At 32.3% G+C, this 17,267-nt stretch overlaps 2 protein-coding genes across 3 annotated transcripts; both read left to right on the forward strand.

Moving 5' to 3' along the window:
* The first annotated feature begins 4,519 nt into the window (after positions 1-4,519).
* LOC107854256 (autophagy-related protein 18b) lies at positions 4,520-12,354 on the forward strand. 2 transcript variants are annotated; one of them, XM_016699263.2, is made up of 11 exons: positions 4,520-4,739; positions 4,860-4,933; positions 8,243-8,316; positions 8,415-8,524; positions 8,694-8,785; positions 9,018-9,130; positions 9,329-9,448; positions 10,327-10,472; positions 10,889-10,996; positions 11,298-11,363; positions 11,933-12,354. In XM_016699263.2, exons 1-11 carry the CDS (start codon positions 4,693-4,695, stop codon positions 12,066-12,068), a joined length of 1,086 nt encoding a protein of 361 aa, XP_016554749.2. In that variant the 5' UTR covers positions 4,520-4,692; the 3' UTR covers positions 12,069-12,354. The 2 variants fall into 2 exon arrangements, with proteins under 2 accessions (XP_016554749.2, XP_047271044.1); XM_047415088.1 differs by lacking the exons at positions 4,520-4,739; positions 4,860-4,933 and adding an exon at positions 4,992-6,576.
* A 128-nt stretch (positions 12,355-12,482) lies between these two features.
* LOC107854211 (eukaryotic peptide chain release factor subunit 1-2-like) lies at positions 12,483-16,361 on the forward strand. Its single transcript, XM_047393435.1, has 4 exons — positions 12,483-12,513; positions 15,486-15,795; positions 15,979-16,105; positions 16,278-16,361. Exons 1-4 carry the CDS (start codon positions 12,483-12,485, stop codon positions 16,359-16,361), a joined length of 552 nt encoding a protein of 183 aa, XP_047249391.1.
* The last annotated feature ends 906 nt before the right edge of the window (positions 16,362-17,267 follow it).

Below are 17,267 nucleotides of genomic sequence, written 5' to 3' on the forward strand. Positions count from 1 at the left end.
CATAAATGCCATCACTAGCCTTGATTCATTTCCACATGTGGGCCCTCTGTTTGTCATCTATTTTTTTATTTTTAATAATTAATATGATAAATATAATTTAATACATTTTATTCTTTATTTACATTTCATATCAAACATATAATGTGTTTTCTTCCTTATTTGTTACATGAAATACAAGTTTGCCTAATTTAAATTTTTAATGTATAATTAATAAAGCTAATTTAATAAAATAAATTTTTAATAAATATTTTTTTCAAATTTGTGTCAAGTCAATATATACCAATAAAAAGAAATTAAAGAAAAATACCTAACAAGATTTTATTTATATAAGGTTAAACATAATTTGTTAATAAATAATAATAATAATAATTAGTTATTTTTATATATATAAATCATTTTATCCGTATTGGATTAAGCATACTATCCCTACGAGTTAATGAATTTTCTAATTAAAACTTTGAACATTAATTACTTGTTGGATTGTAGTTATATTAATTACCTCAAACTCAAACCAAAAGTTTTAATATTTTATTTTAAAAAAACTTAATATATAAAATGTATTTTACTCATATAACTTATTTAATTAATTTGATATTTTCTCTATTTATCTGAAACCTACTGAATTATGATTTTAACGAAATAAATCAAATAATTAGTGTTTCTTTGATTTTTAAAAATTCAGCAACATTCCTGTATCACCCCTGATTAATTATTATTATAATTTATTTATATATTTAAAAATTAATAATATTTAATTAAAAATAAAATAGACATTTATGACATGTCTGTTTCGATCGTAATTTTACTGTATAACCTCTAATTAATTATTATAAATTATTTATTTATTAAACATTTAATAATATCCAATCCGTAATTTTATTATATCACCCCTAATTAATTTTCATAAGTCATTTATATATTAAAAAAATAGTGTTTCCTCCTTTTTAAAAAGAATGATTCACTTTCCTTTTTAGTTTGTTTAAAAAAATGACTCATTTACTTTTTTGAAAATACTTTAATTTCAATTTTTCATATAACATGTTTAAGACCACTGGATTAACGGGCATTTTGGTACGTTTCACTCAACTTCAATTTAAGGTTACACGATTCAAAAGTTTTTTTATTCTTTTAAACTTTGTGTCAAGTCAAAGTATGTCATTCTTTTTTAAACTGAGGGAGTATATTTAATTAAAAAGGTAAAATAAACATTTATGACATATTTGTTTAACCCTAATTAATTATTATAAGTCATATAAATACTCAAAAATTAATAATATTTAATAAAAAGGTAAAATAGATACAAAAATGACAAACTAACTCTCGATGTTTTAAATTAACTTGACGTCTTATATGAGATCCACTTAATTTTTTTCCACGGGTATTTTTATAGTAATTTTGCTATGTCGCTTCTAATGTCGTTGTAAGTCATTTTATACATTTATGTTTTGCTGCTCAATCGTGATTTAATTATATCACCCCTAATTAATTATTATGGCCATATAAGCATTGTGCCCCTTGAATTTAAATAGAAGAAATGTTATAAAGTACAATAACTAAAAATTTAAATTATTTAAAAAATATAATTGGCTATCAACGACACCAAACTCTGGACAAGGAGAGTAACATATATTATTCATAAAAAGTATTATAAATTACAATAGCTAACTATATGTTTTAAAAAAAATATGTAAAAAAAATACGATAAATCATAATAATTAACAACTTAAAAATTTTAAAAAATATAAATATTTGATTGACTCTCGAAATTATATTAGTGTCACTTAAATTGGAATAGAAGAAAAGTATTATAAATCACAATAACTAAAAGCTTAAATTATTTTTAAAATGTAATTGACTATCAATGCCACAAAAGTTTGGACAAGAAAAGTAATGTATATTATTTAAAAATTAAATAAAAAATATTATAAATTACAATAATTAACAACTTAAATTATCTAAATATATATTAAAAGTATGATTGATTTTCTAAATTCTATTTGTGTCACCTAAATTGAGGCAAAAATAGCATATATTGAATTCGTGCTAGATCCTGGATGAATCTTAGAATGTATATGCAATTCTTTTTTAAAAAAACTTTTATTTTAATATATCAAAATTGAAAAGACAAGTTCTAATACAACACATCAAATAGTGTATAAGAAATAATGTTAGCATAAATAATATCAACATTACTAATACAAGCATTATTAATGCAAACATTACTAATACATTTTATTCAAAACTATTTTTATACACTCTAACAAATGACTCCTACATTTCAATGGAAGAAACATATACAAAAGCAAAGTTCGATAAAACATTTACTGAAGTATGTTTTATCGTGTTCTCAAAATCAAATAACTTAAATTAATATGACATATGGTAATTAATAGTTTTTTTTTTATATAGTTTTCAAACAGTTAAAATTTAAATTTAAAATATTAATTTAATTTATCTTCAAAGAACTAGTTGACAAATTAAAAAGAAGGAGAAATAAAAGAAAATGATGTTTATGTTGGCTTAGTAGGGGAATACGTTGCAATTTTGGACTATTAATTACAACCCACATGTGATGTAATATGCAATGACTAGATAAACCTTTATTTTTTTTAACAATTATTCTCTATTTTACACAACATGTGTCAAGTCTTATGTATCAATTTTAATCTCATATTTTATTCTTAATGTATCAAATTTGAGTCATATGATTAAAGATCAAAACTTCAAAATGCATCGAATTTTGTTATTTATATGAGTAAGTCATACATAATTATCTTATGAAATAATTTGGCTTCTTAAAAAATTACTATCAAGTAGTTAATATGTTTTGCTATTCATGTTTTTTAATTGGCCAAAGTCATCGAAAGACACTCAAACTTGTTGCCAAAATTCACTTAGACCCCTAAACTATGGCTTGTTCCTATCAGACCCCTAACCCCCCGAATTTTGTTCCAATTGGGCATTTTTTTCCTATCAGCTAAAAGGTAAAGTGTATGTTGCACTAGCGCTGATGTGGCAAAAACGACGTATCGAAAGCTGACATATGACATTGTGGGTTCAATATATTAAAAAATAATTATAAAATTATTTAAAAATAAAAATATAAAATAGATTATTAAAAAGAATTTGTAAAATATAAAAAAATAAATTATTAAAAAATAATTATAAACTTATTTAAAAAAAATTCTTAAAAAAATAAAAAATGGCATTGAGGATCCAAATTATGAAAAATAATTATAAAATTATTTAAAAATAAAAAAAACTGATTATTAAAAATAAATTTTAAAATTTTTAAAAATAAAAATAAAAAATTGCATTGAGGATCCAAATTATTAAAAGATAATTATAAAATTATCTCAAAATAAAAATAAAAACCTGATTATAAAAAAGAAATTATAAAATTTTAAAAAAATGAAAATAAAAAATGTCATTGAGAATCCAAATTATTAAAAAATAATTATATTTAAAAAATAAAAATAAAAAACTTATTATTAAGAAGAAATTATAAATTTTTTTAAAAAATGAAAATAAAACTCCCCCACCTACCCCCACCCCCCCTGCGTTCATCTGCTTTCCTCTCCCCCCCCCCCCAAATTCCTCTTTTTCTCCATAAAATAATTTTATAATTTCTCAAACTTTACACTAACACACATCACAACAAAAACATATTCACATTACAAGAAAAAACCTTAATTTTCTTCTTCTTAGCTTGAAAATTAGTTTCCACCATATTCATATCAACAAAATAGCAGTAATGGGGAGGGGTGGGGTACTATGAAATGATGAAGACGCGGGGTGGGGTGGGGTGGGGTTGAAACGATGAAGATGCGGGGTGGGGTTAAAGATGCAGGGGTGGGGTATTGTGAAGAAGATGACACGGGGGGTGGGGTGTTTTTTCTTAAAAAATTAAGAAATTATAATAATTAAAAATTATATTATTAAAATAATTTAAATATAAATTTTGTAATTAATTTTTTTGGGTCCCCTCAGTGGCACTTGGCATATTTCAATTCTTAATTTAGTGAAAAAAAAAATCTCACACGCCTAAAGCAATTACATTACACACACACTGCCATGCAGGCAAAAACGCCTAATTGGAACAAAATTCGAGGAGTTAAGGGTCTGATAGGAACATGCCATAGTTTAGGAGTCTAAGTAAATTTTGACAATAAGTTTAAGTGTCTATCGATGACTTTGACCTTTATAATTCATATTGACATCAATTTAATTTATCATAAATAATCAAAATATTTTAATGTTGGGCCCGTGCTGACACGAGCCATGCTATTCTAGTATCAATAGAAGAAAGAGTATTTCCAATACACCCGATACTCAAGATAAAAATCATCCAAGAAAAAAACAAATATAAGAATAAAAAATAATAAATAATAACATAACACCGAATAATAACATAAACAAAACTATAAAAAAAACAAATATAAGAATAAAAAACAATAAATAATAACATAACACCGAATAATAACATAAACAAAACTATCACAAAATTGTACTACAATTAACTAAACAAAAAACATCATCGAAACTAAAAAAAAAAAAAACTTAAAAAAACTACACACGACTACACCAAACTCTAAAAATAAAATAAAAAAATAGCAAAAACTGCAAAAACCATAAAACACTGCTAAATTGATTTTATTTTATTATTTTTCAAAATTTGTTTTTTACAATCAAATGGCAAATCAACCAATTCTTTTTGCTTCCTTCAATCAAGACAACAGGTAATCTTGATTTTGCTATTTATTGAAATTTTTATTTTTTTCAAGATTGTTTTTTTTTTTTTTTAAACTTGATTTAGCTAATTGTTGTAATTTTTATTTTATTTTATTTGGTTTATTTAGTTGCTTTGCAATTGGAACAAGGGGAGGTTTCAAAATCTTTGATTGTAATACTGGAAGACTCCTTTATGAGAGAGGTAAGTAAAGATTTGATTTTTAGCTCAGTATTCACTTATGAGCTAAAAGGGGGTTCTTTATAATTAATCAACTTTTGATTTTGATTTGTATATTTTGGAGAAATTTGGAAGTTTAGTTGCTTTCTTGTAAGTTGATTCTTGTAGATTTATTGCTTTTGGCATACGTTGTTGATTCTTGTTTATTTCTTGAAAGGGATTAGTTTCTTGTAGTCTCTTGTTCGTAGTGTTTTGGTGATGTCTATGATTTTGAATAGCTAGTTTATAGTATTACATTGTGGGTGTCTTGTTTCTTTTATTATCTAGCGGTGTGATTTCCCTTTTTGTTGTTTGCTTATGTTGGAATCTATCGGAAACAACCTCTCTACTTCATCTGAGGTTGAGGTAGTGGTATGAACTGCGTGCACTTTACCCCCGACCCCACTTTGTGGGAATAAAGTTGTTTTCTTGTAAGTTGATTCATGTTTCTTTCTTATAGATTTATTGCTTTTGGCATACATTGTTGATTCTTGTTTATTTCTTGAAAGGGATTAGTTTCTTGTAGTCTCTTGTTCATAGTATTTTGGTGATGTGTACGATTTCGAATAGCTAGTTTATAGTATGCCCTTGTGTGTGTCGTGTTCCTTTATTATCTAGCGGTGTGATATCCCTTTTTGTTGTTTGCTTTAATGTATCTGTCCTGAGTTGAGGTAGTGGTATGAACTGCGTATACTTTACCTCTGACCTCACTTTGTGGAAATACACTGGGTATGTTGTTTTATTTTAGTTGCTTTCTTGTTAGTTGATTCTTGTAGATTTGTTGCTTTTGGTATATGTTGTTGATTCTTGTTTATTTCTTTAAAGGGATTAGTTTCTTGTAGTCTCTTGTTCATAGTGTTTTGGTGATGCTTATGATTTCGAATAGCTAGTTTATAGTATTACCTTGTGGGTGTCTCGTTTCCTTTATTATCCAACGGTGTGACCTTTTAGCTTAGTATTCACTTATGAGCTAAAATTCTTTATATCTAATCAAGTTTTGATTTTGATTGAGTATTTTGGACAATTAGGAAGTTTAGTTGCTTTTTTGTAAGTTGATTCTTGTTTATTTCTTGTAGATTTATTGCTTTTGGCATATGTTGTTGAATCTTTGTTTATTTCTTGAAAGGGATTAGTTTCTTGTAGTCTCTTGTTCGTAGTGTTTTAGTGATGTCTATGATCTCGAATAACTAGTTTATAGTATTACCTTGTCGTAGTGTTTTGGTGATGTCTATGATTCCGAATAGCTTGTTTATAGTATTACCTTGTCGTAGTGTTTTGGTGATGTCTATGATTTCGAATAGCTAGTTTATAGTATTACCTTGTCATGGTGTTTTAGTGATGTTTATGATTTCGAATAGCTAGTTTATAGTATTACCTTGTTGGAGTGTTTTGGTGGTCTATGATTTTGAATAGCTAGTTTGTTAGTATTACCTTGTGGGTATCTTGTTTCCTTTATTATCTAACAGTGTGATATTCCTTTTTTTTGTTTGCTTTAATGTTTTTGTTGGCTATACTGTTATTTGTCCTGAGCCGCTGGTCTATCGGAAACCACCCTTCTACTTCATCTGACGTAGTGGTATGGACTGCGTACACTTTACCCCCGATTCCACTTTGTGGGAGTACACTGGGTATGTTGTTGTTGTTGATTTTTGTTTATTTTTTGAAAGGGATTAATTTCTTGTAGTCTCTTGTTCGTAGTGTTTTGGTGATGTCTATAATTTCGAATAGCTAGTTTATAGTACTACCTTGTGGATGTCTTGTTTTCTTTATTATCTCACGGTGTAATATCCCTTTTTGTTGTTTGCTTTAATGTTTTTTGTTGGTTATACTGTTATCTGTCCTGAGCTGGGGGTCTATCGGAAACAACCTCTCTACTTCATCTGAGGTAGTGGTAGGGACTACGTTCACTTTACCCCTGACCCCACTTTGTGGGAATACACTGGGTATGTTGTTTCTTTTAGTTGCTTTCTTGTAAAGATTAGGTGGAAAGAAATTCAGATAATGGTATCTTTATTTGAAATGTTCAACTGGATCAAACTTGTTTGAGACTGATGCATAGTTTTTGTTGCTTCTTTGTAGTTGATAATCAATATCCAGCTGAAAGTTGGATAATTTAGGGGTTGTTTGGTCTGCGGGCTAAGGTGGGATATCCTAGAATTAAATTTGGGATTAGATTTATATTGTGTTTGGTTGACGTTATAAGTTTATCCCGCGATAAAGTTATACTGTCAACCAAACACACAGAGTATAAATCTAATCCCAAACTTAATCCTGGAAAATCCCACCTCATCCCATTCAATTTGGGATTATGGGATCTGTCTTGAGATTATAGTCTCCCAGGATAATTTAGTCCATGTACCAAACGACCCCTCAAAATGGAACCTATGGTTTGTTGCTCGGACTCTTTAAAAATGTCATCGGGTGCGTGTTGGATCCTTCAAAAATAGTGCATTTTTGGAGGATCTGACATGGGTGCGGCAACATATTTGGAGAGTCCGAGCAACTTAGATTACCTATGTGATATAACTATCTTCGAAGTCATGATCATTTTGGTATTGTGCATCTGTATTACAAAGCTAGTGGTACAAGTGCTTTCGATAATCGTGGCGTCCGTGGCATATTGCACGTACCTCGAATAGTAGTATCTAAGGTCACTCGATCGACCACTTCTCGGAGAGATGGAGAGAAATTACCTAATGGTTTTGCCTCTGTTAGGATTTCAACTTGAGACCTTATGGTTCTTAATCCACTACATTGAACACTAGATCACACCCTTAGGTGCAAGTTTAGTGATACAAGTTAGCTTCAATATCTGCAACAAATTGATATTTTGGTAGCTGCTGGAGCATTTATGATTGTAGAAAAGTTGTTTAGCTCAAGCCTTCTCGCAATTGTTGGGCTGGTGAACAGGTCCGTTCCACAATTTATAACTAGTTCAAATATTTTGGAAAAATTAGGAAGTTGCACAACTTTTTATTTGAAGTTTGTTTCTTGTAAGGATCAACTAGTAGGGAGTTCAGATAAAAATAGTATCTTTATTTTTATTATATAGCCGACCGGCGGACCCCAATTTGTTTGTGACGAAGATGTAGTTATTATTGTTTGGTTGCTTCAATGTTGTTGATAATCAACATCCAGATAAAAGTTCTAATATTTAGTGTCAAAATGGAACTTACGGGATATAACGATGAACGGACGATTCTTAACATCATGATTTTTTTGTTGCATTTGCATACAAAGTTAGAGATACACTTTAGCTTCAGTATCCTTATGAAATTGATTTTGTTTTGGTAGCTGCTGGAGCATTTATTATAGTAGAAATGTTGTTTAGCTCGAGCCTTCTCGCAATTGTTGGAGCTGGTGAACAGGTTCCGTAATTTACTAAGCACTAATTGTAGTCCTTTTAACTATTCATTGATCTACTTAATTTTTGATCAGTTTCTTAATACTCGTGTTGTTTCAACAGCCGTCTTTGTCCCCTCGAAGACTCTGTTTGTTCAATACCGTGACCGGAGTAGCTCTTGAGGAACTAAACTTCTTAACTTCTATCCTTGCTGTTCGCATGAATAAGAAAAGGTAAACTGCATTTGCCTCATCGAACATGGACTTTGATTCGAAATCAGAACAGAATGGATATATTTGGTCTTTGTAACTTGATTGTTAGTGCCATGCAATTCTTTTGTCGCTCATATTTTGTAATTTTTTCCTTGTGTAATCTTTTCTAACAACGTCCTCGAATTTGCAGATTGATTGTCATACTGCAGGAGAAGACATTTATTTACGATATAAACAGTCTTAAGATACTGGACACAATTGATACGGTGCCGAATCCAAAAGGTCTGTTTGAAACTCTTTTGTTCAAGTTTTAACGGCTTCACTGTCAATCCCGATTCGGATCATCATTGGAGATGACATTCCCCTTCCCGACTGAAAAGATGTATAGGAAAGGAAAGACTAAAAGGAGTCACTGCGTTATACCTTCATGTTTTAGTTTAATGAAGTGGATGCTATAAAGTTTCCTGTTGGACTAGCGCATTTTCTTATCAATGAGTTCTTTTTTCAATTTTAGGACTTTGTGCATTTTCACCCAGCTTGGATGGTTCATTTTTGGCTCTTCCAGCAAGTACAACCAAAGGATCTTTGTTAGTCTATAATGTTTCCGACCTCTGTTTGCACTGTGAGGTCGTGCTTCTTACTGTTATGTATTGATCTTACGCGATCATATATAAAAAGTTCAACGGGTTTGAGATGTTATACATTACGATTTTGTTGAGTTTAGCATTTTCCTGGCTTTAAACCAACTCCTTTACCAGCATTTTCTCTTTCTTTTTCTTTACAAGATGGAGTTTATCTTATCTCCGTCACTGTTACAAAATGCAGATAGATGCTCATCGCTCACCATTGGCTGTCTTGAGTCTTTCTTCGGGTGGAACTCACATTGCAACAGCATCGGAACAAGGGACCATGGTCAGAGTTCATCTTGTTGCAGACGCAACCAAGGTGAACACTCTAGAACATTTGTATCGTAATGTGATACCAATAAGTAATAGGTGTGTGTTTCGAGATAGTGTCCTTTCCTGCAAATCATAGAGCTTCTGCATTGGTATGTCGACCGATGATCTTCGAGTTCAGCTTACAAATTCTAGAACTAGTTTGAGTTTTACACAAACAAATAATTTGTTCTACTTACAAAAGATCGTCTAGACACTTCCAACATTTATGTGCCACATCAGCGTCGGGTGTCTACGAGATACAGTAGGGACGAGTTGGAGTGTTTAGTTACCAGTTGAGATCGAGTTGAGGTATTTAGACGTGCTTTCTCAATGTTGGAGTACCTACTTGCCAGCTGGGACCAAGTTTGAGTGTCTGTTTATGTATTATGCCTTTTCGTAATAGGGAGCTGAGAAGTAACTGATTTTGAATGTGATGTAGATGTATTCATAGTAGTCCTCTGATGGAAAATATCTGTTAGGATCATCCATGATTCATGGAACCATTAAGTCAAGCCTCGGTGCGATCTTGCTCGGTCAACAACGAGATCCTTTTCCCATCGGTTTATTTATTCCATACCTAGACAAGAGCCAGCAGTTATAGCCTTGGGATCCTAAGTAGTTCACCATTCTTTCTAAACACAATATCTAAAAAATATCAAAGTCCTATTTCGGAAAAATGAGAACGGAAAACAGGTCGTTAAAGTGAGTACCTATATAGAAAAAGGTAGTTACCTAGAGAGAGTACTGTTTCACTAGCGATATTTTATGTTACATGTCATGGCATTCTTAGTAATTGGTTCTCTATGTCGTAACTTCATTTAAATTATGCTGTTTGATTGATTGTTCTTTCAATACCTTAATGGATCTGATCGTGTCCATTGGCAGTCATATAGCTTCAGGAGAGGATCTTACCCTTCAAATATCTTTTCTTTGTCATTCGCGCCAGCGGAAGAACGTCCAGATATTCTTCTTGCAACTAGTTCTTCTGGTTCTGTTCATGTTTTCTCTTTGGGTTCACCCCCACATCAAAGGTGAGAATTCAATTCCCCAAGTGCGATTAAGCATGGACCCGAACATCTTTTAGGGATCATTTGGTAGGGTGAGAATAATGTTGAATAGAGCGTACTAGTTATCCCGTTATGTTGAGATTATTTTTATGCACCGTTTGGTTTAGTGTATGGACAATCATGGTCAAAACGCCTACTAAGTTCTTGCCGGATGATTCATATCATGTTTGGTTTGCTTTATCGGTCTTCTCTTTTGTGCTTGTTTAATTGTAGTGACCCATTTGACGATCTCATCGCTTCTCTTCCTACATTATTTATTGATGATACGTCAGTATGCGCGACTATATTTCGTAAATAGGTCTCCTGCATAATCCAAGAATTAGACCTAATTTACTTTGCGTTTTTGTCGCGCTTCTTACTTCTACTTTAAATTGTACAAGGTCTTCTGGTCTTCTAGGATCAATAAAAGTACCTCATACGGTTAGCGATGCCTTGGATCCCGCTCAGCATTGCATACTGCATCGTGCTGTTCCGGCAGGACTGAGAAGGTATTGTGATTCTTTCCGCACAGTACACTTGTGAATCATGAAATTCTATGTTGTTCAGATTCCGCAAAAATTGTTGCTGCACCTGTGTCGGATCCTCCAATGAACAACTTTTGGGGGATCGGATATTGTACCTCGCATTAGTTTTGAAGAGTCCGAGCAACATAGATTAAATCAGTAGGAACTTTTTAGAGTATTGTCTTTCTTCAGATTGGACATTTATTGGCGTACTTTTCTAAGCGATATGAAATAAATTTTGTGAAATTTCTCTCATCAAGCTTTTTTCGTTAATTCTATCATGCAGTACTACGTTGATCCGCAAAATAGAGAAATTTGACGAGACAGCAACGCCTGAACATGTAGTACTAAGGTGAGAAAAGTTGATTGCGTTTCCATTTATGTGGGGACATAGCTATTTTTTTGATAATAATATACTTCGGAAAACAGTCTCTCTACGTCCCAAGTTAGGGATAAGTCTGCATAACAGTACCCTCCGCAGACACTGGGTTTGTTGTTGTTGTTTGATAATATTATTACCGAGGCTAATCTCGAGGTGTCGACAAGATGACAATGCTCGAGTTATTAGTTATCTGATCTGCAGATTCAATGAAGCTGCTTGCCAAGTAATCCAAAGCATATCGAGTTCTTAAAATACTCGAAGCTTTTTAAAATGGAAAGGGTTTTTTTGAATTATTTTTTTCAAAGGAATTAGTGTTTTTCTTTAAATGCTACTCCTTTTCCGAGTCATGTCGATGGTAAGTGAAAATACTGTTGATCCTCCCGAGGTTAGATTTGTAGTATGCATGCTTTACTGAAAGATCTACTGGTATGTTATATCGTTGTATATTCCAAGTTTCAGTTAATTTTCCGGGTTTGTGCTTAGAAAAAAACGATGGTTCTTCCGAATTCTCACTCGTATATCTGTATTTGATTTTGTAGAGCCACCATATCTATGATCACCTACGGTGGATACTTCTTAGAGTACGTCTACAACGTCAACCATCAGAACAAGTCTTCATGGACTTTGGAACGAGAGTTCAATCTTTTAACTGCAGAAACATCCTCGGTATCATGAATGTAAGACTTCGTGCCCCGATCATCTGCTTCTTCAAACGTAAAAACTGAAACTGCAGCACGTCCTGCTCGATCGGTCTACGTTTTAAGAAGAAAAGGTGCATGACTTGTCCAGTAGAACACAAATGACAATGTGTCCAAAAATGTATATGTACTGTGCATATAATAATTGTATAGTCAGAAAACTTGAAGTTAAATTTGTGAAAGTTCATTTGTAACATTAGCCTTGTTATACATTGAAATGTATATTTTACTTTGGTTTCTAATAACACTAAGAGTCGTCGTCATGTGATCAGGAGGTTAGAGATTCAAGTCGTGGAACAATAAGTAGTTGTACTGTTGTGGACATTTAATACTAAAACAATTGACATAAAATGACTATATCATTGTGGCCAAGGGTGTGGCCTAGTGGTCAATGAAGTGGGTTAACAACTCTGAGGTTGCAGGTTTGAACCTCAGCGGAGACAAACAATACTAAGTGATTCCTTTCATCTGCTGTTGTTCTAGCATTGGTCGATAGAGTAATCTGGCATCTGTTGCTAGTGGAGGGTCATTGGCGTTGGTCGACCAATAGAGTTATTTGGTATCTATTCCTGGGGGTTTGGGGGGGGGGCATTGGTCGACCAATGAAGTTATCTGGTAGTTGTTGTTAGTGGGGGCTTATTGGCATTGGTCGACCGACAGAGTAATCTCATATCTGTTGTTGGTGGGGATGTGTAACTGGTGGGGGGTTATTGGCATTGGTCGACAGAGTTATTTGGTGGTATCTGTTGCTGGAGGGGAGTGGGTGTTGTTGGTATGGATCTGGGGGGTCTGGTCGACAGAGTTATCTGGTGATATTGTTGTTGGAAGGGGGGGGGGGGGGGGGCAGTGGCATTAGTCGACGCGAGTTATCTGGTATCACCCAAGGTGGAGGCAAATTTTTTTACAAAGGAGTTCATCATCTACTACATATATACGTAATTAAAAAGAATTGACCATTTATACGGTTTCGTTCTTGGCGAAAGAGATCCGAATGAATTCCGTTCCTCTAGCTCCACCGCTATTGGCTATATTCGATACGAAAAAAAATTGGGTAAACGAACATAAATCTCAGTTTGGAACTTAATTACGAAAAATTTTGATATTTTGCATAATTACTGAAAATCTCGATTTTGAGTTTGCCGAGATACATACTTAGCTCCTGATACATCCAATGAAGACACACTTTTTCCTTTATAAAGATACATAATTAACTCCCGATACAATTTTTCGATTTTGGGTCTGTCGAGATACACAATTAGCTCCCGATACATCCAACAAAGACACATAATTAGTTAAGATTTTTGTATAATTATTTTGTAAGAGGAGAGATTTGTGTAAATACAAAAAGTTAAGGTGTATGTTTAGGTTATTTTTTTTTAAAAAAAAAATATTCGATTCAGTCGAGCCAGTAAATTTTGAATATAATATTAAAATGAATTATTATTCAGTCTTACAATATTAAGATTGCAAATTTGTTCCCAAATAAATATTTCCATAAATAAACCTTCTCTTAAATTAATTTTTATCCATCAAATTTCTCTAAATTAAAATAATTCAATTCTTTAACATAAAATACTTTTAACCTTGTTTACCAAGAATAGAACTTGTTTACCAAGTAAAATATAATAAATTCATCCCAACTAGGGGTGGGCATGGTATGGTATATACCGAATACCATACCGAAATCAAAAAATTTTATACTGCGGTATGGATGTTATGATATTTGGTATGGTATTTGGTAGGAGTTTTAAATTATTTTGGTATTTAGTACGATATTTGGTATTGATGCAATAAATATCGAAATACCGTATACCGCACCGAAGTTTTTTAATAATATATAAAACCCATATATATTATATTTAAAATTATTAAATATATTTATATATGATCCATTATTCAATTGAACACAGAAGTAACTTTTATTCAGAAATAAATTTTTTGGGATGCTTATTATTTAGTAGTATTATGCTTAAGTTTAGGTAATGTTGTTCAGAGTTTGTATCTTGGACTATTCAATCGTGATTGAAATGTTCTTTTTGTGTAATTGATTAACAAAGATAGTTGTTAGTCTTATATAATTGAGACATTTTTAAAGTTTAAAGTTATAGGATTTTTATATGAATATATGTAAGTCGAAATCAAATAAAGTATGGTTACCGAATTATCATAGCGTAAAATATCGAAATCGAATTTAAAAATACCGAACCATACCGAACTAATTCGGTATGGTAATGATATTATTTTTGTAGATACCGAAAACCAAAGTTACCATACCGAAGTTTAAAATATCGTACCAAACTATACCATGCCCACCCCTAATCCCAACTAGGAAACCTTCATTTATTAAATTAATAATATTAATAAAACCTTACCATATAAGGATTGAAAATTCACAAATTATTAATATTATATTATATTACGTAAAGCTTTTTTTGGTTGGACTTAATAAATAGTAAACCTATATATACATACCCCTTTCCTCCAACATTCAATAATAATAGTTTTTCACGCAACTCGACTAAATTCATAGGTACGTTAATTATTACATTAATATTGCAAAATTTGATTGATTTTGATATGTTACTTGCTTATGATCAATATATCTAAATTAATATTGCAAAATTTAGAATAACTATATTGTAAATTTAATATGTGGAGCCGAGGTTAGGAGTAAGGTTTGTGTACGCTCTACACGAGACATGTTTTTGTTGTTGTTAAATTTAATATTTTCATATATTTGATGATTTCATTAGCAAAAATATTGATTGAGCAAAAGCTATTAAGTTCGGTCGAAAGGATTCCAGCTATTATACCTTATAACAAAGTCAAAATTATGTTTTAGCGTGTATATAGTAGATATTGAATTCGTTGGCTTCTTCGTGTGTTTATTTCGTTATATTTTGGATTCCAGCAGCAATAACATACCTAGTGTCGTTGTAGTTTGAATAGGGTGTACGTAGAATTTACCCCTACCTCATGAGGTTGAGAGGCTTTTTTCGATGGTCCCTCTGCTATATTTTGAATTCCCTTTGTGAAAATTCCGACTCTGTGGAATCGAGAGCAATTCTTTTTTTTTTTTTCGATAACCGTGGTGTCCGGGCCGGCTTGCGCGCACCTCGACTAAATCCACCTCCCACCAGCAATAGATATCATGTAACTCTGTTCACCAATTCTAGGACAGGACAGATGGGAAGAATCACATAGTGTTTTTTGTCTGTGCTGGGACTCGTACTTGCATACTCATGAATATTAAGATGTAACGCTGAGTAATTAAGACTGTTTGTTTTTCGGCTGCACGCTTTGAGCGTCTTAGGATGGAGAAACGACATAACTATGTGAGGAAAGCGGCTGAGCTTGCTACCCAATTCTATATCAATCCGGCTACTGATACTAGCCGGATCAGCTGACTTTAAGACGGAGCTTAGTCAGTCGAATGTGTTTGATCGTCGACTTAAAGGGAAGATATTAAAGGTCGTTGATGTTTCGAATGGAGGTGAAGATGGTTTCAATCAAGCTATTAAGTTGTCTGCTGAGAAACTGGGGAATGTCAAGTTTATGCAAGAGATTCATATCATAGGCAAGTATTTCGAGGAGATCAGTCGTGATAGTGGGAAGTATGTTGTCGGGCTTGATGATACCTTGAAAGTACTCGAAACAGGCGCTGTTGAGACCCTTATCGTGTGGGAAAATCTCGATCTTACCAGGTACGTGCTGAAAAATAACTCGTCTGGAGAAACAATGGTGAAGATTTTGAGTAAGGAGCAAGATCCTGAGATAAAATATCTCTACTGGAGTGGTTAGCTATTGAGTATAGGAAGTTTGGTTGTAGTTTGGTGGCATTGGAGCGATTCTTCGCTACAAGCTTGATGTTCGAGATTTTGATGAAGAAGAAGTTTATGGATTCTGAGTAGCAATCAACCAACTTCAGTAATTCCGGTTCAGCGATGGAGCAAGAATCCTGCCGTGATGTACGTGGACTCGGGCCTGACTCAGGCGCGGATGTGGTCTCGTCAGGTAAATCTTGATCTTGAATGTGAAATAGCGATCAACGTAGCAGTAAAGATCAAATTTTTATGAGTTTTGATGATCAGCTTAGCAGTAAACGCCTGCTTTGATGATCGAACAATGCGAAACATATCTGCATAATCTCTCTTCTGATCGCCTTTTCTTTTCCCCGGTTTACTAGATGAACGACCTGCACGATGAAATGAAGTCTCTCGTCTATCTGAGCAATATGAAGGTCACATTCATCCATCAAGTGGCTCGTTAGCTGAGAGAACGAAGAAAAAATCCATCCAGCAGCGTAGCCGCTATGCAAGAACTTAATCTGTTCCTTTTGGAGTTTACAGATTCGAGTTAAATTTTACGAATAAATTGCAGTATGATTTCGCGTTATTCATAGTATGCAACGCGATAACTGTATTTATCGCGTTGCTAGATTTTTACGACTCTTTTTTCGTTTGATAAGACTGATTTCCAAACTATGACTTAGTACTAGTATTTCAATTTTCATATATGAAGTTGGGAGTTTTAACTAATATATGCAGTATTATTCAGTATAGTATGCAATCTCAATGACTACTTGATGTTTGTGAGATTCTATGTTGCTCGGACTCTCCAAAATGTTCTCAACGATCTGTATCTGCACCAGCTTGGATACGTATATATAGATATACATATACAATCCAAGTGCATACGTGTATATAGATATACATATACAATCCAAAATGTTCCCAATGATCCGTATCTGCACCAACTTGCATACGTATAAATAGATATACATATACAATCCAAGTGCATACGTGTATATAGATATACATATATAATCCAAAATGTTCTCAACGATTTGTATCTGCACCATTAATTATTTTTCTTAATGAAAATATCAAATTAAAATCGGAAGAAAAAAGTATATCTATAATATATTAAAAGTGTGAAGACCTTTGGAAAAGTGATTTGAACTTTTTGCCCTTCATTAAAACACCCCATAATAAACAAAATCGTCTTTTCACTTTTTTTTTTTAAATAATTATCATTAAATTATTATTCAAATATTTAGGATACAAAAAGAAAAATAAGAAAGAATCACATAACTAAAAGGAATTAAATGTAATATGACAATTTTTTAATTAGGAATCCTACACAAATTTTTAGGAAAAAAATTATCCTTGAAAAG

The sequence above is a fragment of the Capsicum annuum genome, chromosome 7 (genome assembly GCF_002878395.1).
Source record: "Capsicum annuum cultivar UCD-10X-F1 chromosome 7, UCD10Xv1.1, whole genome shotgun sequence".
Lineage (NCBI taxonomy): Eukaryota > Viridiplantae > Streptophyta > Magnoliopsida > Solanales > Solanaceae > Capsicum > Capsicum annuum.